We start from the raw sequence: 22,061 nt of genomic DNA, 5'->3' as shown, positions 1-22,061 counted from the left end.
GAAGTGCAGGACACTTCTTTGAACGTTTTTGGAGCCGTTTTCTCATAGACTCCAATGAAAACAGCTCCAAAAACGGACGTAAAAAACGCTGCGAAAAACACAAGTAGCTCAAAAAACGTCTGAAAATCAGGGGCTGTGTTCCCTTGAAAACAGTTCTGTATTTTCAGACGTAATTGCAGTTATCATGTGCACATACCCTAGGGATAAAAACTGATCAGTTAAAAATCCCATTGAAATCAATATAACGAATGCAAAACGATTACAATCCCTTTGTATTCGTTTTACATTGACACGAATGATAAAAATAACTCATCCGTTCGACATCCGGAAGACTAACATAATGGATGCTAACGGATGCAATTAAAAATACAATTGATTACAATGGGATTTTTAATTGATCAGTTTTTAACAATTATTCTGATATAAAAACGGATCAGAGTAACGGATTACACAACGCAAGTGTGAACATAGCCTAAAACAGCAAATGCTTTTTTGGAAATGACCTCATAAGATTTGTGCATACATGGCACAGCTGGGACAGTTCTGCACCTTTTTACTGTTTCACTTTTGACAGTATGTGCCTATAAGTGAACATCTGGTATTTATTCAAACACTGTCATTGAGGGATTGGCACATTTATTAGACGCTCCAGGTCAAAACATCTTTCAACAATCCAATGACATTCTGGAAAATTACATTTGTTTTTTGTTCTTAAATCCAAAGAGCTTGAGTACTCAATGCTTCTGTAAAAAACAAAACAATTTTCTTCATGAAAATCACTGGTTACTACATGTAACCAATAACATAGTAAAAGTTGAAAAATAGATAATGTCAACTCCATTTTTGTAGAATCAAAGTGGACTTAGCCATTGTTTTTTTCATTCATAACAATCTCTAAATAACGGACACCTATTCTTCTGGGATTGGAGTATTACAGTTGCCATGGAGAATTTTGATGTGGCTTTCACATCTGTAATACAGGTCAAAAATGTCAGCATAGCCGTGATCTTTCCACCAGGTGCACAGCTGTCGATTCCAGCCACAGTCTAGAACATAAAACAGTTCTGGGTGCTCCATTCCAATCATGGAGAAGAAGTCCTGATCTCCCAAATGACCTTTGAAATGGTATTTTTCGGCTAGTAGACGCACTGCATTGGGTTCTAACAGCTGATCATAAAGCTTGGACTGTCGCATGGCTTCTAGGTTCAACAGCATCACTCCACTATTAAATCCAGGCATCCCATCAGGTGGCGGACTACCAACCTTGGTATTTTGGTTCTCATGACGGTACTGCCAAAACGTATGTCTGTTGGTGACATAATGGGAAAGCGCTTGTTAGGGCATTCAAAAGGAGAATTGGTAAAATATTTCTGTTCCCTATTAAAACTAAAGGAACCCAATCCACTCAACAGTAATAACTATGTATAAATGTTTATATTTTAGTCTTCCTTAGATTTTATATTTCAATAAAGCTTATAAGAAATTGACCAATGTGCCTATTTTTTAATTCACACAACACACATACAGTTGCAAGAAACAGTAAGTGAACCCCTTGGAATTACCTGGATTTCTGCATTGATAGATAATAATCAGACCACATTTTATAAGCAAAGTCACAATTATAGACCAACACAATCTAACTAAACTAATAACACACAAACAATAGTACTGATCATGTCTTTTATTGAGCAATTTAAGTAAACAACCACAGGGCAGGGAGAAAAAGTATGTGAGCCTGTGTTAATTACTTCTCCAAGAGCTAATTGGCAAAAGGTTTTTCAAATAAGGATGTAGTGTTGGAGGTGTAGCCTTAGAGGGGTTATCCAGGGACCAAAAATTTTAAAAATTGCTTTGCATTCATATTTTTATGTAAAAAGAAGTCACTTACTAATGTACTTAAAAATTCGGTACTAAATGGTGCGGTTCCAACCCAGTCCTGCAGCTTTTCTAATATTGATGACGCGCCGACACGGCCCCTTGTGACTGAGGGCTTGCTTCCTGTGCTGTTCGTGTCTGCGTGCTATTAATGGCATGACCGCAAGGGGCAGTCACATTGCCTATTGCTGGAGTCCACGAGGAGAGCATCAGCTAGCGCTTTGTTCGGGACTCCAGCACTGCTCCCGACATTTGGTCAGTGAGTTCAGGGATTTCAGGATGCTCTGCCCGGGGGCTCCAGCATTGCTGCCAACGTCACTGTCTATATACGGACTGTGATGTCGGCAGCAGTATGGGAGTCCCCAGGCAGAGCATCAGCTGATGATCTGTTTGGGAACTCCAGCTATAGGAAACCCCCGAAGTCACTGACCAAATCTCGGGAGCAGTGCTTGAGTCCCGAGCAAAGTGCTAGAAGATGCTCTGCTTGGGGACTCCAGCAATAGGCAATGTGACTGCCCTGTGCGGTCATGCCATTGATAACACAAAAATGGATCGCTGGAGGACGGCGTGGGAACAGGAATAGGAGAGCATGTCATTTTTTTGTTTTCTTTCAGTGGGCAGTGTTGAGAGCACTATCTACTTGGGGCACTATCTACAGGAGGCTCTATAAGGAGCACGATCTACAGGGGCCTTAATATGGGACACTATCTACAGGGGGCTCTGTGGGTGGCGCTATCTACAGGGGGCTGTGTGTGTGGTGCTTTATTTTACAGCGTTTACAATTTTATTCATGGGCACAGTGTACTATAATATTCAGGGGCACAGTGTATAGTACGATTATATTCAGGGGAATAGAGTGTGGCACCATGAGAATTGTATATTTGTTTATAGGTGCGGAAATGTTGGAAAAGTGAGGAGCTGAAGACATCTGAGTGGCAAACTCTGCAGAAATGGGTCGTGGCCAGAAATAATGGAGGCCTGTACCGGAGGGAGAAGAAAAGAGACGCCAATCTGAGATCTCATTTGTGAGTCACTATATATTCTCCCAATGACTGATCAGTACTGTAATCACTGTATGATCTGCATCAAGATGATGGATGGCATTTTCTGTGAAATAGCAACTCCCAGCATATGCTTACCATTGTTCAGGCCATACTGGGAGCTGTAGTTTTATGCCGTACAAACTTATATGACAGGGGTCATAGGGGTTGTCTGGGCATGGGGTGGTTTCTCATACTAATAACCTGTCCACAATACATGATCAGTGGGGCACCGACACCCAGACCGATCGCCTGCCTTCGGAACCGTGCATTATTCAGTGGTCGGTGCTGGAAGCAGAAGGCTCCGACCACTGTATAGAGGCCATTCTGCAGTACTGCAATTTTGCTTCTATTCACTTGAATTTGCAAATGATCTCCGTACTGAGCTGTATTTGTGCTGGGGCTGTACTTATGTATTGGGCTTGGTTCTGGTGCTGCATATATGTACTAAGCTTGGTTCTGGTTTGCATTTATATCCTTGGCTTGGTTCTGGTGCTGAATTTATGTACTTGGTGTGGTTGTAGAACTGTATTTATGTACAGAGCTTGATTCTGGTGCTAGATACATGTACTGAGCTTGGTTCTGGCACTGTAAATATGTACTGAGTTTGGTTCTGGCACGGTGCATTAGCCATGAGATTTGTCGCGGCTTACTGTGCATGCCGCACTATCCTCTACCCTTAATACAGTGAACAGCCTAACTAAATGGGCTGAGCATGCTTAGAATATTGAATGTGCACATATGGGTTTATACGTAATGGGCGAGTTTAATATAACGAATGTGGGTAGGTAGGTATGTATGCTTATATAATTATATACATAGTGTGTCAATCCAGTTACGCATTCTGGACAGGAAGTTTCATTTAGAGTCCACTTTAATATAGGATGTATTTGGAATATTGCAATTGTTTTATTTATTAGAATAATTTTCCATGGCGCGATACATCCCCCCACCAGGTGCGTATGTCTGTCGGCAGAGCAGAGAACGTGTTGCTAAAAATTTGAATCCCACCCTTGTATGAAACACCCTATATGATCCATAAGATGTACGCATCTACTCCAGACCTTTGTTTTCACGCTGTCCCAGACGTGTATTAGCATATTTGGTGGGAACGCCCTGACATTCATGTGTTTTGGAAGGTCTTTGCCTGTACAACTCATTTTACCCAGCCAAGTTCCCTTATGTACCAGAAGTTGCACTATCGTCTTTACTGCCTGGTCCCTCGCCTTTGGCTAAAAATGTTTCTTCCGACACTTCTTGGGGGTCGGCCGACAGACTATTGGAAGCAGACTGGACCTCCTCCTATGGGTGCCTTCTTTGGATACTTTACCATGTCATGAGAATGGAGGAACGGACAACTGTCGAGGTGGATAAACTTTCCTCCTTCACGGCAGTCTGGCAGCCTTGGTTGCAGTTCCCTGACATACAATTGCACGTAGCTGGATCATTTAACTAGTCTTGGCTTTCATCTTTCTCTACGATTCTTCCTCTCCCCCTCTTTCCTTTTGTTCTTCCTTATCTATGTGTCTGTTATTTTTGTTAAGTTCCTATGTGTAGTGGGACAGGTTAATGTGTTCGAGTGCGCCCCTGATTATATTATGTTTGGGTTGCCCTTTTCTGGGTTCTTTCACAGGTTTAAATTTCACAGTATGTCTGTTCATGTGTCCACTATTAGAAAGAAACTGAACTAGAATAGTGTTCAAGGAACAAACAAAAAAATCTTGCAACCTATCTCAAATTTGCCCCGAGATCACTTGGTTGAGTCCACAATACTTCTGGGCAGACGAGTCTAAACTGGACAAGGCTATGTTTGGAGGAAAAAAAGAACACTGCACACCAAAACCTTATTCCAACTGTGAAGCGTAGTGGAGGAAGCATTATTGCTGGGGAGTGAACAAAAGTATACCACGCAAGAGCTACACTACCGTTCAAAAGTTTAGGGTCACTATTTCTGAAAGAAAAGCACAGTTTTTTTCAATGAAGATAACATTAAATTAATCAGAAATACACTCTATACATTGTTAATGTGCTAAATGACTAATCTAGCTGCAAACGTCTGGTTTTTAATGCAATATCTACATAGGTGTATAGAGGCCCATTTCCAGCAACCATCACTCCAGTGTTCTAATGGTACATTGTGTTTGCTAACTGTGTTAAAAGGCTAATGGATTATTAGAAAACACTTGAAAACCCTTGTGCAATTATGTTAGCACCACTGTAAACAGTTTTGCTGTTTAGAGGAGCTATAAAACAGACCTTCCTTTGAGCTAGTTGAGAATCTGGAGCATTACATTTGTGGGTTCGATTAAACTCTCAAAATGGCTAGAAAAAGAGAGCTTTCATGTGAAACTCGACAGTCTATTCTTGTTCTTAGAAATGAAGGCTATTCCATGCAAGAAATTACCAAGAAACTGAAGATTTCTTACAACGGTATGTACTACTCCCTTCAGAGGACAGCACAAACAGGCTCTAACCAGAGTAGAAAGAGAAGTGGGAGGCCCAGCTGCACAACTGAGCAACAAGACAAGTACATTAGAGTCCCTAGTTTGAGAAATAGACGCCTCACAGGTCCTCAACTGGCAGCTTCATTAAATAGTACCCGCAAAACGCCAGTGTCAACGTCTACAGTGAAGAGGCGACTCTGGGATGCTGGCCTTCACGGCAGAGTGGCAAAGAAAAAGCCATATCTGAGACTGGCTAATAAAAGGAAAAGATTAATATGGGCAAAAGCACACAGACATTGGACAGAGGAAGATTGGAAAAAAGTGTTATGGACAGACGAATCGAAGTTTGAGGTGTTTGGATCACACAGAACAGAACATTTGTGAGATGCAGAACAACTGAAAAGATGCTGGCAGAGTGCCTGACGCCATCTGTCAAGCATGGTGGAGGTAATGCGATGGTCTGGGGTTGTTTTGGTGCTGGTAAAGTGGGAGATTTGTACAAGGTAAAAGGGATTTTGAATAAGGAAGGCTATCACTCAATTTTGCAACGCCATGCCATACCCTGTGGACAGCGCTTGATTGGAGCCAATTTCATCCTACAACAGGACAATCACCCAAAGCACGCCTCTAAATTATGCAAGAACTATTTAGGGAAGAAGCAGGCAGCTGGTATTCTATCTGTAATGGAGTGGCCAGCGCAGTCACCAGATCTCAACCCCATAGAGCTGTTGTGGGAGCAGCTTGACCGTATGGTACGCAAGAAGTGCCCATCAAGCCAATCCAACTTGCGGGAGGGCCTTCTGGAAACATGGGGTGAAATTTCTCCCGATTACCTCAGCAAATTAACAGCTAGAATGCCAAATGTCTGCAATGCTGTAATTGCTGCAAATGGAGCATTCTTTGACGAAAGCAAAGTTTGAAGGAGAAAATTATTATTTCAAATAAAAATCATTATTTCTAACCTTGTCAATGTCTTAACTATATTTTCTAGTCATTTTTCAACTCATTTGATAAATATAAGTGTGAGTTTTCATGGAAAACACAAAATTGTCTGGGTGACCCCAAACTTTTGAACAGTAGTGTACTTCCAAAATGTACAGCTGCAACAAAGTGTGTAAATCTGCCCAACACAGTAAAAATTAAATATATAAGGATACGATTATTGCTATTGTTAGGTGGAGGCGATTGCTGCTCTACAGGTTATTAAAATTAAATTGTTGACTTACTGTTTCTCCCTTTGCGGATGCTTACTCAATGTGCTCAATAAAATGCATGAATAGTACAACTGTTTGTATGTTATTAGTTTTGTTAGATTGTGTTTGTCAAAACCAATTTTTACAAAAAAAAATTATTTGTAAAAGTAGTACATCATAACAAAAACCTGTATAAATTTGGTATCACTGTAATCGTATTGACCTGCAGAATAAAGTTAACATGTTGTCTTTACCGTATGGTGAACGCCATAGAAACAAAACAAAAAAAGAAAATTGCAGGTTTTTTTTTACCCTTCCACCCCAAAAAATAGTTTTTTTTCCGTTTCCCAGTACATTATGTGGCACATTAAATGGTACAATTCACTACAACTCTGCAAAAAACAAGCCCTCCTGCAGCTATGTTGATTGAAAAATAAAAAAATGTTTTGGCTTTTGGAAGGCGGGAATAAAACAACTAAAAATGGATGCAGGGTTAACTAGGTAAGACATTAGGAGCAAAAGGCACCATAGTAGGACATTGTATTAAAAGATTACAAAATATCCTAAAAATTTTCAAGCACTTTCTAAAGAATATATTATATTCATTTCATATTATTTATAAATTGGTCTGGGGCCTGGAATAATTTTGGGGTCTGCATTTATTTAGGGGTCTGAATTTATTTTAGGGTCTGAAGTTATTTGACCAGAAGCCTTCATTAACCTTAAACCGGCCCTGCCGGCAGGTACATTTACTCAATTATATTTATTTCATAGTTTATCATGCAACAGAAACATTTAGATTACAAATTAAGTTCTAAACGGTTTTATGTTGGAATAGGACATTGGCCGATTTACATAAGCTCAAGAAAGACACCCTGGATTTGAAAGACCCACAGCCAGGATTTTATAAAAGCTTAGGTAAGTGGGAAATGTAGCTTTTCAGTTTAGCCTAATATATAACAGGAGAAACTTTAGATGTTTTCTCAAAAACAGTTATGTAACTTTGTAATTGATAGCCTGTTAAAGAGGCTCTGTCACCAGATTTTGCAGCCCCTATCTGCTATTGCAGCAGATAGGCGCTGCAATGTAGATTACAGTAACATTTTTATTTTTAAAAAACGAGCATTTTTGGCCAAGTTATGACCATTTTCGTATTTATGCAAATGAGGCTTGCAAAAGTACAACTGGGCGTGTTGAAAAGTAAAAGTACAACTGGGCGTGTATTATGTGCGTACATCGGGGCGTGTTTACTACTATTACTAGCTGGGCGTTGTGTATAGAAGTGTCATCCACTTCTCTTCACAACGCCCAGCTTCTGGCAGTGCAGCACTGTGACGTCACTCACAGGTCCTGCATCGTGTCGGCACCAGAGGCTACACTTGATTCTGCAGCAGCATCAGCATTTGCAGGTAAGTAGCTACATCGACTTACCTGCAAACGCCGATGCTGCTGCAGAATCATCTGTAGCCTCTGGTGCCGACACGATGCAGGACCTGTGAGTGACGTCACAGTGCTGCACTGCCAGAAGCTGGGCGTTGTGAAGAGAAGTGGATGACACTTCTATACACAACGCCCAGCTAGTAAAAGTAGTAAACACGCCCCGATGTACGCACATAATACACGCCCAGTTGTACTTTTACTTTTCAACACGCCCAGTTGTACTTTTGCAAGCCTCATTTGCATAAATACGAAAATGGTCATAACTTGGCCAAAAATGCTCGTTTTTTAAAAATAAAAACGTTACTGTAATCTACATTGCAGCGCCTATCTGCTGCAATAGCAGATAGGGGCTGCAAAATCTGGTGACAGAGCCTCTTTAAGTTTTACATAGGACAAGGCTGCGGGACAGGGCGCACGGTCTATAGTTTTATTGTTCGTAGGATGTCCATAGTTTTGCCTGTATAGAGGTGTGTAAATATGCAGCCATGGTATCTCAGCATGTAAACCATGGAACACATTGTACATTAACAAATGACATCAATTTGTGTGCTCGTATTAACAGTCACATCTTCTAAAATAATAGGCATTACTTTACCAGCATTCCACTCCAAACGCTAAGCAGGAGACATACTCAGTGGTTGCATTAGTATTTGCAATACTGTATCATCATGGTCTCATTGGTATATAAAGATACACACAAAAATTACAAAGAAATGACTACTAGTGGCATACCTTATTAGTATATTCAAAATCATCCAACCCCTTTTAATAATAGTAATTTTCATGTGGCATGGGAAAAATATGTTTTTGGATTTATGACTGCATAGTAGGTAAGGCTAAGTTCACACTACCTTTAGTATACGTTTACCTCTCTTCCGTCAGAGGAAGAGAGGATCGAAACATTAAACAGAAACAACGGTACCGTTAGAATTACCATTGATTTCAATGGTAATTTTTTTGTTTCAGTTGCTTTTCGTTTGCCTCCATTTGCTAGGTTTCCGTTTGTTTTTTTTAACAGAAACAAAAAGTTCCGCAGACTTCACTTTTGCTTCCGTAAAAAAATGGAAACATAGTGAACAGAGACAAACGGAAAGCAACTGAAACAAAAGAATTACCATTGAAATCAATGATAATTCTAACAAAACTGTTGCTTTCCATTTAATTTTTCGATCCTCTTCCTCTGATGGAAGAGAGGTAAACGTATACTAACGGTAGTGTGACCTTAGCCTTACCGAATAGAAAATTAGGTAGCTCAAGTTGTACTTTTTTAATGAGTTAGTTAGGAGTCACATTTGTTTAATTACTGGAATATCCTGCCTCCACTTTTACTTGGTTATGAAAAAATACTGTACAGGTTATATTTTGTATTTCTGAGGCCCCATGCACACGACCGTAAAAAACCTCCGTTTTTGCGGACCGCGATCGCGGTCCGCAAAAACGGAGCCATTCACTTTCATTGAACACTGACACCTTTCTGTAGCACTACGGAAGGGTGTCCGTGCCGAGGAAATGTTCCGGGAATTATGGAACATGTCCGTTCTTTCGCATTTTGCGGGCCGTGCTCCCATACTTTGTATGGGAGCACGGCCCGAAAATGCGGCTGTCAGTCAGCGGCCGGCCGTGCCCGCAATCGCGGGCCGTGATTGCGGGCACGGTCGTGTGCATGGGGCCTGACCAATGACTTCTTGTGGGGAAAACGGTGGACAGTACCCAATACTAAAATCTGCAGAGAAACCCAGTATAATCCATAGATTTTAGTTGATTGACATGAATTATGTGTGAATTTTAAAGGAGATTCTCAAATTATATAACCAGGTAGCATGGCTTAAAATCTGCAGAGATGTTTTCCACTGCATTTGGATAGGGTTGAAAAAAAAAAAATCTTCAAAAAAAGTCTTGTTTTATCTCAAAGAGTTCTGTATTCCAGCATATCCCAGACTAAAAATTGTAATTGTGCAAAGGTGTACATAGCCTTTAATCAAATTTTTTTTTTTATTGCATTGTATGTTTTTTTGCTAAATAAAACACATTTCAAATTGGTCTTAAAGGGAATGTGTTGCCAGCAAAACATGATTTTTTTTTTTTTAGTTAAACAATTAGTGTATAGGTGATTAAACATTGTTCTAATTTATTTATTTTTTTCACGAGTCAGGAAATATTATAAATTGGATTCAATTGGATTCTAATTTATAATATTTCCCATTGCTGGTCGCTAGATGGAGCCATTCCCAAAATTGCAGCATTGCATGTGGTAAAGCAACCACATTGCTTTATGCTGCAAAATTGGGTAAAAAGCCCTCGCTCTAGTGAGCTCTCAGCATCCCCCCTCCTTTATCCTGGCTAGTGGCGGGAGAAACGAGGGGTTTGAACGGTGTAACCTCCTACACTGTGTGTCGCCATTTTTTGAGCTAACACACAGTGTAGAAGGTTTACATACAGTAGTAAACACACACTGAACACAAACATACATAGAAATCCCTTACCTGCTCCAGTCGCCGCCGCTCCCTCCGGTCCATCCGCTCCGTCTGCTGCCGCTGCTCCATGTGCACAAGTCCGGAAGCCGCGACCGGAAGTAGTAATCTTACTGTCCGGCCGCGACTTCCGGTCCACAGGAAAATGGCGCCGGACGGCGCGCATTTCAAATTGAACTGTGTGGGAGCGGCGCATGCGCCGTTCCCACACAGCGGCGTGCATGTTAGTGGATGGAACGGGCCCCGTTCGCAGTCCCTATGGGACTGGAGCTGCCGTATTCCATGTCTGTATGTGTCGTTAATCGACACATACAGAAATGGGAAAAAAAATGGCAGCCCCCATAGGGAAGAAAAAGTGTAAAAATAAGAAAAAGTAACACACAAACACACAAATTAATCCAAACGTTTTTAATAAAGCGTAAACATCTTTAACATATTCAAAAATTTTTTGAGGTAACACTGTTCCTTTAATTAAAAATTCTCTACCATTTGACTTCTGCACCTGCAGTGTATTTCAGTACATGGCCAGAAGCTGTATTCAGTTCTCTCTCTGATCAGTCAGTCAGCTCCCTGATGGTAAAATCAGCAGCTCCTCCTTTGTAGTCTCTTGTACAAGCATTTACTGGGACATTTGTGCATGTGCAAGGTCCTACTCACTGTTGTGTGCTGTGCAGATGAGAACAGTTCCACTTCAGTTACCCAGCAGCCACTTTCTCCTCTTCACTAAGGACTACAGTGCATAGCCAGCGATCTCCCAACCAGATAGCTGGACATGCACAGTGCAACACGTCCCGTGTCAGCAGAGAGCTATAGTGTAGGAGAAGATCGTGAGCAGAAGCTCAGAGGGAGAGTGGGGAGTAGGGAAATACATGGACATGCTGTGTGGGCGTGGTTATGCAAAACAGCCTCAGAAGCAGCAGAAGAGAGGGGAAAGAGCTGAGGGGAGAGCAGAGAGAAGGCTGTGCGTGCATGAGAAATCCACACAGCCAGAGAAGAGAACATGTGACCAGTGCTGGGGAACACTCCCCTAGAGAAAGAGAACATGTGACCAGTGCTGGGGAACGCCCCTAGAGAAGAGAACATGTGACCAGTGCTGGGGAACACCCCTAGAGAAGAGAACATGTGACCAGTGCTGGGGAACTCCTCTAGAGAAGTAGTATGAATGGAGAATAGCTTGCAAACTGGTTATGACAGCTGCTGAAGCCATAAAAAGGAAATCTCAATGCATAAAACATATAAGTGAAAGGGACTTCGTAACATTCATGTCTATTGATTTTTCATGTACAAAAGTTTTCCATAGCCTTTAAACTTCTGGATCCTTATTTGTCGTAAAGGTGTTCAGTTATCAAGCGCAGCTCTTTGCACATAAGATTTTTACTGCTTTCAGCCTCTGAGACAAGTTACTTCACTGTCAGCCATATTAGCTTGCATCTCTGTCAAACGGCCAAGGTCAGAACCTGCATCCTCCTTTCTTCCTCTGTTTTAGCCAAACACTGTGTGACTTCCTCTCCCTCAACACTGTACATTATACTAAGGTTCCAATGCTGAGAAACCATTTTTCTAATAACTACTACTGTGAAATTCCTTTAATTCAGCACTTTACAATCTTGTTTGAAGGAATTGTCAACAGACTCTACCCTGTGTCATCAGATGTCAGGTTATTAAAGACGATATTAGGCATAAATAGAAAGCTGCTGTTCCTCTATTCAAGTAGGAGTCTCATTTAAATAATAAAACCGTCACAATCTGCGAATAAAGAATCTGCTGTGAAACAGTCTGCTTCATATGTCTCCAATCCAATAAATTGGAATGACAAATATTATTGAAGTAGTATCTTTGCAACAGCTAGGTCCAGATATAAGCCATGTCTGGGTCAGCTTGTGCGAAATCAGGTCATACAGCTTCTAACAGCCCCATGGCGACATTGTCTCATAAGCAGGAAATGCCGGCAGGTTTCTTTGTAAGACTGAAAAGAAACATCTGAACCGTCGCAACAGTTATAATCCTCACAGCATCAAAGTGATTGTTCATTCTATATGTTGTTATCTCCACAGTTCATGTAATAAACAAGCTCCAATATGAAATCTATACTTTAAAGTAGAGCTGGGCGATTAATTAAATTAATTCGCCCTCAAAGACTCTCACGATTCTGTTTAACAGAATCCTTGAATCGATTCTTTAGTGGCGCCATCGCGCTGTGTTGGAGGAAGCTCCGCCTCGCCGCCTTGTCACTGCTTGGTCCGCCCCGTTATGTCCCTGCTTCCCTACGGAACTGCGGTTCTGTACTGAACAAAATGATACAGTACGGAACAGCAGTTCCGCGGGGAAGCGACTACTCATATATATCGATACCGCCCCGCTGTAGATAGTACCCCCCTTGCAAATCGCACCACCACCACCCCCCTTGCAGATCGCACCACAGTAGCTCCCAATAGGAGCTGAATCCCCGGCCAAAGCATCGGCAATCTCTGGCCAGGGATTCAGCTCCTAATGGCACGAACAGGGGTGATATCTACAAGGAAGTAGGGGTTGTGCTGCGATCTACAAGGGGGGTGGGGGTGAGACCTACATGTGGGGTTGCTATCTACAAGGGAGGAGGGGTGCTGCGATCTACATGGGGGGTGAGGGTGCCATCTGCAAGGGTGTGTGACACTATCACGCACTGTCACTATATATGAGCACTGCAAGGGTGTGTGGCACTATCACTATATGTGGGCATTGTCACCATATATGGGCACTATGTTACTATATGTGGGCACTGTGGAACTATGTCACTATATGTGGGACCTGTCACTATGTGGGCACTATCTACAGGGACATTGCGGCACTATCTACATGGGCACTGCTGTTTTCAGGGGATTAATCCAAAAACCTTGACAAATGAAATCCATCCATCCTTTTATTTTTTTTTAATAATGGACAGACGGACTGGAAATGGATGAGAATTTGGAGACACTGATGCAAAATGCACATAAAAAAACCCTGACATTTGATCAGTTTTTAATGGCCATTTTTTTTTTACTGTCGTGTGACTGTAGCCTAAATATCTGATGCCAGGAGTCCCGTTCACATGTACCGTGATCAGGCTGGGAAATCCAGCGGACACACGGACCATTTTCACAGTCATGTGAATCCGGCCTTTATGTCATTTATTAAAACCCCATGGTGGGGCCGGTACTACACAGGGTCCTGCTCACACTTCAGGCCCTATAATGTAATCTCGCCCCAGAGTGCCCACTCGGTGCTAGCGGGAAAAAAACAGAGAAAAGAAAGTAGAGAGATTCAAATCGAAAATCGCTCAAAGTGTTGAAAAAAAAAAATCTAGATTTTATTTTTTGTCAAAATCGTATCATATTGACATGTCAGAAGTTTTGATCGGTGGGGGTCTGAGCACTGAAACCCCCCACCGATCGCTAGAACATTGCAGCAGAAGTGCTCGGGTGATCGCTGAGCCGCTTGGTTTCTGAAAGCAGTTGTAGCGGTGTACGGACTCGATAGAAAGTCTATGGGCCTGTAAACTGCTACGTAGGCTTCCGAAAAAAGCTGATCTGGAACGAAGCGGCTCAGAGCTCACACGAGCGCTTCTGCCGCTTCGTTTTAGTGATCAGTGGCGGTGCTCGAACCCCGCCAAACAAAACTTGTGACATGTCAGAAGTTTGTTGAAGGTTTAGTTACACTTTAAGTGGATAAGCATGTACAAATATATTAATCTGTACATTTTAAAGGGGTTTCCCAGTACTAAGAAATTTATGGCCTACAATTGAATGGTACAAGGCTGTAATACCGTGAACCACCGCTACAAGTGCGTGTCAGCGATTCACAGTACGAGAAGGTTAAAATGTCTCCATTACGTCTGAAAATAGGTCGTATGAACCCAGCCTTACTGTCAGAGTGACTGTGACGTCACACTGACAGTTGGAATACGTTACACTACCTAGGTAGTGTAATGTATTCTAGCAGCGATCAGAGCTGCAGGTCAAAAAAGAAAGTGTAAAAAGTTTTGAAAAATGTTTTATAAAAGTGTAAAAATAAAAGTTTTTTTTTCCAATAAGAAGTCATTTATTACAGGAAAAAAGATGAAACCGTTAAAAAATAAAAGTACACATATTTGGTATCACCGCGTTCGTAACGACCCAAACTACGAAACTATAATGCTATTTTTACCGCATGGTGAACACCGCAAACAAAATGAAAAACTACACCAGCGTCAAAAAGTCACATGTACCCCAAAATACTACCAATAAAAACTACAGCCCATCCCGCATAAAACAAGACCTCACACAGCTTTTTTGACTACAAAATAAAAAAAGTTATTGCACTCAGAATATGGTGACAGAAAATAAATTATTTTATAGAAAAGTAATTTTATTATGCAAACGCTGAAAAACATGAAAAAAATATATATATACATATGGTATCGCCGTAATCGTACCGACATGCAGAATAAATTAAAACGTAATTTATTGCGCACGGTGAACGCCGTAAGAAATAAAGAATTTAAAACGCCAAAATCGCTGTTTTTTGGTCACCCTAGCTCTAAAATTTATTTTATAAAAAGTGATCAAGAAGTTGTATGTACCATAAAATGGTACCAATAAAAACTACAGCTCGTCCCGCCAAAAATATGCCCTCACACCGCTCAATCGACAAAAAATAAAAAAGTTATGCATCTCAGAATGTGATGATACAAAAAAAATTTATTTTTTTAACAAATAGTCTTTTCTTTGTAAAAGTAGTCAAATATAAAAAAAAACTAGATAAATTTGGTATCACCGTAATCGCATTGAGACGCAGAATAAAACTAAAGTTGTCGTTTTTAGCGCACGGTGAAAGATGTAGTAAATACCATAAAATAAGGATTCTGGAGCATCTTTTCTAAGAACTATAGGTAGTACCGTTTCTCTTTTATTCATCTTACAAATGTATGAATAAATTGATAATTGAGGTGTGTGCCTACACAGTCTGACAACGCTCACAGTTTTAAACCGTGTAGAAGCTTGCCCCTTTCACAAGGGTAATGGTAACACCCAGTTTTCAATTTCATCATACACTTCTAGGATGAACAACAGTGGAGTGGCCCATCTCAGATTTAAAAAAACAAACAAAATACTTAAAAATTTTGATTTTATGGAGAATACAAGTATTTACTAGAACAGACAGGTCTACCTAACAAATTGGTATGTATAGTTTTAGGTCATCTTCTTTTTAACAACATGATCAGTTTTAGGGGTATGAAAGGGTCATTTGCCACCATTTTAAATTTTTCTTTTTAAACGCTACCACATGAAAAAATAGAATTCTGTAAACGTATTGTATGAAAAACCCATACAGGGAGAATCACGTACAGTACTGTGCAAAAGTATTAGGCAGATGTGGAAAAATGCTGTAAAGTAAGAATGCTTTCAAAAACAGAAGTGTTAATAGTTTTTTTTTATCAATTAACAAAATACAAAGTGAATGAATGGAAGAGAAATCTAAATCAAATCAATATTTTGACTTTTAGGCACTGTGCTGAGGCACTCAGCGACCCCACTCTGTAACTTTACGTGGCTGAGTTGCTGTGGTTCCTAATCATTTCCACCGTATAATAATACCATTCACAGAAATTTTACAAGCTGACTTGTTGCAACTGTGGCATCCTATTACAATCCCATACTCTAATTCAGTATGATCTTTAGAACGAGCCATTCTTTTACAAATGTTCTTTAGGGTATATTCCCATGGTGCGGTTTTCACACATTTTTGGCCGTGCGAACTTGACAAATTCGCTGTAAAAACACATGCGTTTTTCTGTGTGGTTTTCGGTCGTACGGCAAAAAAAAAACGCCGCAAAAATGCACCCTGTGAATACACCCTAAAGGCAGGCTGCATGGCTAGGTGCTTGATTTTAAACACCCGTGGCAATGGAACTGAATGAAATACCTGAACTCAATGATTAGGAGATGTGTCCCAATAGTTTTTGTCCATATAGTGTATGTGTGTAATGTGTATATGTGTCTGTGTAATGTATATATATATATATATATATATATACATATATATAGCAAGTGGTGATTAAAGTGATCCGATTTTTCACTGAATTTGGAGTGCTGTCTTGGATTTTGCTATATACAGATATATACACTACCGTTCAAAAGTTTAGGGTCACTTAGATATTTCCTTATTTTTTAAAGAAAAGCACAGTTTTTTTTCAATGAAGATAACATTAAATTAATCAGAAATACAATCTATACATTGTTAATGTGCTAAATGACTATTCTAGCTGCAAACGTCTGCTTTTTAATGCAATATCTACATAGGTGTATAGAGGCCCATTTCCAAGAACCATCACTCCAGTGTTCTAATGGTACATTGTGTTTGCTAACTGTGTTAGAAGGCTAATGGATGATTAGAAAACACTTGAAAACCCTTGTGCAATTATGTTAGCACCGCTGTAAACAGTTTTGCTGTTTAGAGGAGCTACAAAACTGACCTTCCTTTGAGCTAGTTGAGAATCTGGAGCATTACATTTGTGGGTTCGATTAAACTCTCAAAATGGCTAGAAAAAGAGAGCTTTCATGTGAAACTCGAAAGTCTATTCTTGTTCTTAGAAATGAAGGCTATTCCATGCGAGAAATTGCCAAGAAACTGAAGATTTCCTACAACGGTGTGTACTACTCCCTTCAGAGGACAGCACAAACAGGCTCTAACCAGAGTAGAAAGAGAAGTGGGAGGCCCCGCTGCACAACTGAGCAACAAGACAAGTACATTATAGTCTCTAGTTTGAGAAATAGACGCCTCACAGGTCCTCAACTGGCAGCTTCCTTAAATAGTACCCGCAAAACGCCAGTGTCAACATCTACAGTGAAGAGGCGACTCTGGGATGCTGGCCTTCAGGGCAGAGTGGCAAAGAAAAAGCCATATCTGAGACTGGCTAATAAAAGGAAAAGAATAATATGGGCAAAAGCACACAGATATTGGACAGAGGAAGATTGGAAAAAAGTGTTATGGACAGACGAATCGAAGTTTGAGGTGTTTGGATGACACAGAAGAACATTTGTGAGACGCAGAACAACTGAAAAGATGCTGGAAGAGTGCCTGACGCCATCTGTCACGCATGGTGGAGGTAATGTGATGGTCTGGGGTTGCTTTGGTGCTGGTAAAGTGGGAGATTTGTACAAGGTAAAAGGGATTTTGAATAAGGAAGGCTATCACTCCATTTTGCAACGCCATGCCATACCCTGTGGACAGCGCTTGATTGGAACCAATTTCATCCTACAACAGGACAATAACCCAAAGCTCACCTCCAAATTATGCAAGAACTATTTAGGGAAGAAGCAGGCAGCTGGTATTCTATCTGTAATGGAGTGGCCAGCGCAGTCACCAGATCTCAACCCCATAGAGCTGTTGTGGGAGCAGCTTGACCGTATGGTACGCAAGAAGTGCCCATCAAGCCAATCCAACTTGTGGGAGGGCCTTCTGGAAGCATGGGGTGAAATTTCTCCCGATTACCTCAGCAAATTAACAGCTAGAATGCCAAAGGTCTGCAATGCTGTAATTGCTGCAAATGGATAATTCTTTGACGAAAGCAAAGTTTGAAGGAGAAAATTATTATTTCAAATAAAAATCATTATTTCTAACCTTGTCAATGTCTTGACTATATTTTCTAGGCATTTTACAACTCATTTGATAAATATAAGTGTGAGTTTTCATGGAAAACACAAAATTGTCTGGGTGACCCCAAACTTTTGAACGGTAGTGTACACACACACACACACACACATATATATATATATATACATATATATATATACACACACACACACACACACACACACACACACACACATATACAAACATACATATATATATATATATATATATATAAAATAAAAAAGTAAATTTATTTCAGTAATTCAATTCAAATAGTGAAACTCCTAATATAATGTTGGCCTACTGAAAAGTATGTACAGTATATGCACTCATGGTCGGAGCTCCTTTGGCATGAATTAATGCATCAATGTGGCGTGGCACAAAGGCAATCAGCCTGTGGCACTACTGAGGTGTTATGGAAGCCCAGGTTGCTTTGATAGCGGCCTTCAGCTCGTCTGCATTGTTGGGTCTGGTGTCTCATCTTCCTCTTGACAATACCCCATAGATTCCCTATGGGGTTTAGGTCTGGCAAGTTTGCTGCCCAATCAAGCACAGTGATACTGTGGTTATTAAACCAGGTGTTGGTACTTTTGGCAGTGTGGGCAGGTGCCAAGTCCAGCTGGAAAATGAAATCAGCATCTCCATAAAGTTTGTTAGCAGAAGGAAGCATGAAGTGCTCGAAAATTTTCTGGTAGACGGCTGCGCTGACTCTGGACTAGATATAACACAGTGGACAAATACCAGCAGATGACATGGCCCCCAAACCATCCCTGACTGTGGAAACTTCACACTGGACCGCAAGCAACTTGGATTGATGCCTCTCCACTCTTCCTCCAAACTCCGGGACCGAGATTTCCAAATGAAATGCAAAATTTACTTTCATCTGAAAACAGGACTTTGGACCACTGAGCAACAGTGTTGGTCCACTGTGTAAGGCATCATGTACAAGACCGTAGTGGTGTGCACGGGCCGTGATTTGCGGCTTGGACGGACGCGGAGTGTCATCCGCGGCCGCCCGCAAATCACGGGCCGTGCACATTGCCGTGTGCATGAATTTCAACAAGCCTGGACCTCAAAATGCGGCCGTAATAAGAAATGTCCTATCTTTTTGCGGTCCAGGCTCTTGGGCCATGCACGGACCGTGGAAACCGCGGTCGTGCGCATGGGCCCATTGAAATTAATGGGGCCGCAATTCACCAACAGATTTGCGGGTGAATTGTGGCCGCAAAAATACTTTAGTGTGCATGGGGCATTAGTCCACTGTGTTCACCCAGAGCGGATACGCTGCTTAAAATTGTGGTGCAGAATTTTGGGTGGAATCTCCAATGCGGAAATACAGCAGGAGATTTTTTTTTTCAATATTTACCCAGTTTCTCCGTTGTCATAGCGATGCTTTCTTCAGTTCTCCGTGCAGCCCGGCCTCCTTGGACAATGTAGCGCATGTAACCGCTGAAGCCTGTGTTTGGCTGCAGCAGTCACACGGGATGAAACGTGATGAAAATGCCATACAGTGGCATCCGTCAACCATAGTCTCCCAACTTAAAAAAAAACAAAAAACGTATACTGTGCGGTATACTTTTTTGTGGGATTCCTGCGGATGGAATAGTGTAGAATACTACTCTATTTCAACCTAAAAAAAAAAAAAAGTATATCGACGTATACCAGCCTGACAGAGACCAAGAGGACATTCTTTTGGACTCCGTCAGGCTAATGGAGCCATATGGGCACGTTTATAGTGTACATAGGGAGCTTTCCCAACGTACACGCTAAACGAAGGTTAAAAACGTGATGTTAACAGGCCCTTACAGGGAGGTTAATGTACTTGCCAAGTCTCCCAGAAGAGAAGGCACGTCCCCAAGGTACAACGCCTCCTCATATTTTGATCCAATCCAGCTGTGTGGTAAACGGTTGCTAGGGATACACTGCCCAACAACCACAGTTTTTCCAATAGTTATATTAGGCAGCACATCCCTAGCAAACCACCTGTCTTCGATTGCTCAGGCCTTCATATCAATGCAAAACTGTTATAGAACTCTATATATAGCTATTACAGTAAGAGATAATAAGGATGAACTTCGGAGGAAAACCTCTGTAATTGGTGTTAGATTTTTTCCCCTCAAATGCAGTACAGGTTAGTGTCTGCAGTGGTGCGGTTATACAGCAAGCAAGCCAGCAGGCAGAAACTACACCTACCCAGTTGAAGTGCAAAGCCCATATATTGAGTAGCCATCCGTATACGACAACTTTATCTTAAAGGCTATGTAAACCTTTGAAGCCAATTTTTTTTATAAATCAATTTTTTATTGTATTTTAAACAAATTTTGAATGGGTTTTATAAAAAAATAATAATTTTTTTCTACTTATTGAGATACAGCTTCTATATATCCTGGTTACATAGATGTATCTTGCGGTCACAGTCAAATCCGTCAGGTCAGAGCATCGGTCAACGCAGGATCCAGCTATTATTGATCACATCTAAGTTCAGAAAGCAATGCAACATAATATGGCGACCCAAAAATGTTTCCCTTTTAACTATTTCTTATAAAAAAAAATGAACACAAAATAAAAAAATAAGATATACTGATATAGACACACATACACACACACACACACACACACACACACACTTGGTATCTCCGTAATCGTATCGACGTGAAGAATAGAAAAAAAATTTGTCTTTACTACATGGGAACACCGTAAAAACAAAAAACATTGGAGTATATGCTGTTTTTATTCTATTCCACCCCACAGTAAGTTATATAGTACAATAAACGGTGCTGTTGAAAACAACAACTGCTCCCGCAAAAGAAAGCCCTTGTAAGGCTATGTTGAATTAAAAAAAAAAATAATTATGGCTTTTGGAAGGCCGGGAGGAAAAATCAAAAATGGCAAGGAATCAAATACTTTTTATTATGCATTTTCAACAAATAGCAGCAAGAATATTTAGCCATTTTGAAAGTGTTTTTTTTTTTATAGGATAAGGCATTTTTTTTACTTTTCATAGTTTATTTTATTTTAAAATACTTTATTGATATTTGTTTTAAAAAAAAATTAATCCTACTTTGAGATGTTGTTTGATCTCTTGTATAATACTCCTGTATTGCACTATATAGTGCCTGTTAGTTAAAACTGAAAGCCATCCTATTCACCCAGCCCCTGGCAGGGCCTAACAGGGTTTCAAAGAGAAGACCTGAGGGCCTTTGTTAGGCCCCCGGTTGTCTAAAAAAAAACATTAGCACCCAGCAATCACGTTGCAGTGGCGCTGATGTGGTGACCGTGGCATCTGAGATGTTAAGCCGGAATTGGTGCTTGCTTTGTTCCTCTCCTTTATAGCTTACACCTGCTGCTGATTGCACATGCTCAGCTTTTAAGCACACTCCATGCGAGCACCATAAGGCTGGGTTCCCACGTAGCGTAAATGCTGCAGAATTTCCGCAACGGAAAAAAAAAATCATACATACCCAGAACGCTCTCCTCCTTCCTGCAGTCTGGCCACCTGGGATGACATTTCATCCCATGTGACTGCTGCAGCCAATCACAGGATGCAGCGTCACATGGCCGTCATCGTAGGAGGTCGGACTACGCACTGTTATGGCTGCGGTCGCGGACTGCTGCTGCTCACCCTAGGCGAACGGCCGCAACTTCCTGGCCGCCTGCTGACGTCCTCCTCCCTGGAGACCCAGGCTGGAGCGGCCTTCCCTTCCTGGAGTGTGCGATGGAGTGCCCTACCCTACACCAGTGAACCCTGGACTATAAAAAGGGCTCTCCCTGTTCCTCCCCCAGAGACTGCTGCCCTTCCACTACCTGTTACTACTCCTGTCTGTTCCGGATCCGCAGTTGCGCTGCCTCTTCCTCTTTGCTATGACTGTGACCCTATAGAGGGTTCATCAATCAATGTACCATCCATTTTAGACTACGTGCTCACCTCCTCCCCTCTGATGAGGCCAAGGTAGCATTCATTATTTC

The 22,061-nt window shown here is 41.1% G+C and overlaps 1 protein-coding gene across 1 annotated transcript in view; it reads right to left on the bottom strand.

Annotated features, from left to right (window-relative positions):
* Positions 1-688: 688 nt before the first annotated feature.
* Positions 689-22,061, bottom strand: part of XXYLT1 (xyloside xylosyltransferase 1) — a 289,758-nt gene continuing 268,385 nt past the window's right edge. The window contains exon 4 of the mRNA XM_075864061.1: positions 689-1,306. Coding sequence (XP_075720176.1) covers positions 910-1,306 — 397 coding nt within the window. The 3' untranslated portion in view covers positions 689-909. The remainder of the gene's footprint in view (positions 1,307-22,061) is intronic.

This window comes from Rhinoderma darwinii, chromosome 4 (assembly GCF_050947455.1).
Source record: "Rhinoderma darwinii isolate aRhiDar2 chromosome 4, aRhiDar2.hap1, whole genome shotgun sequence".
Taxonomy (NCBI): Eukaryota; Metazoa; Chordata; class Amphibia; order Anura; family Rhinodermatidae; genus Rhinoderma; species Rhinoderma darwinii.
Note: the sequence above shows the minus strand (reverse complement) of the source record. Positions and strands in the feature narration are given on the sequence as shown.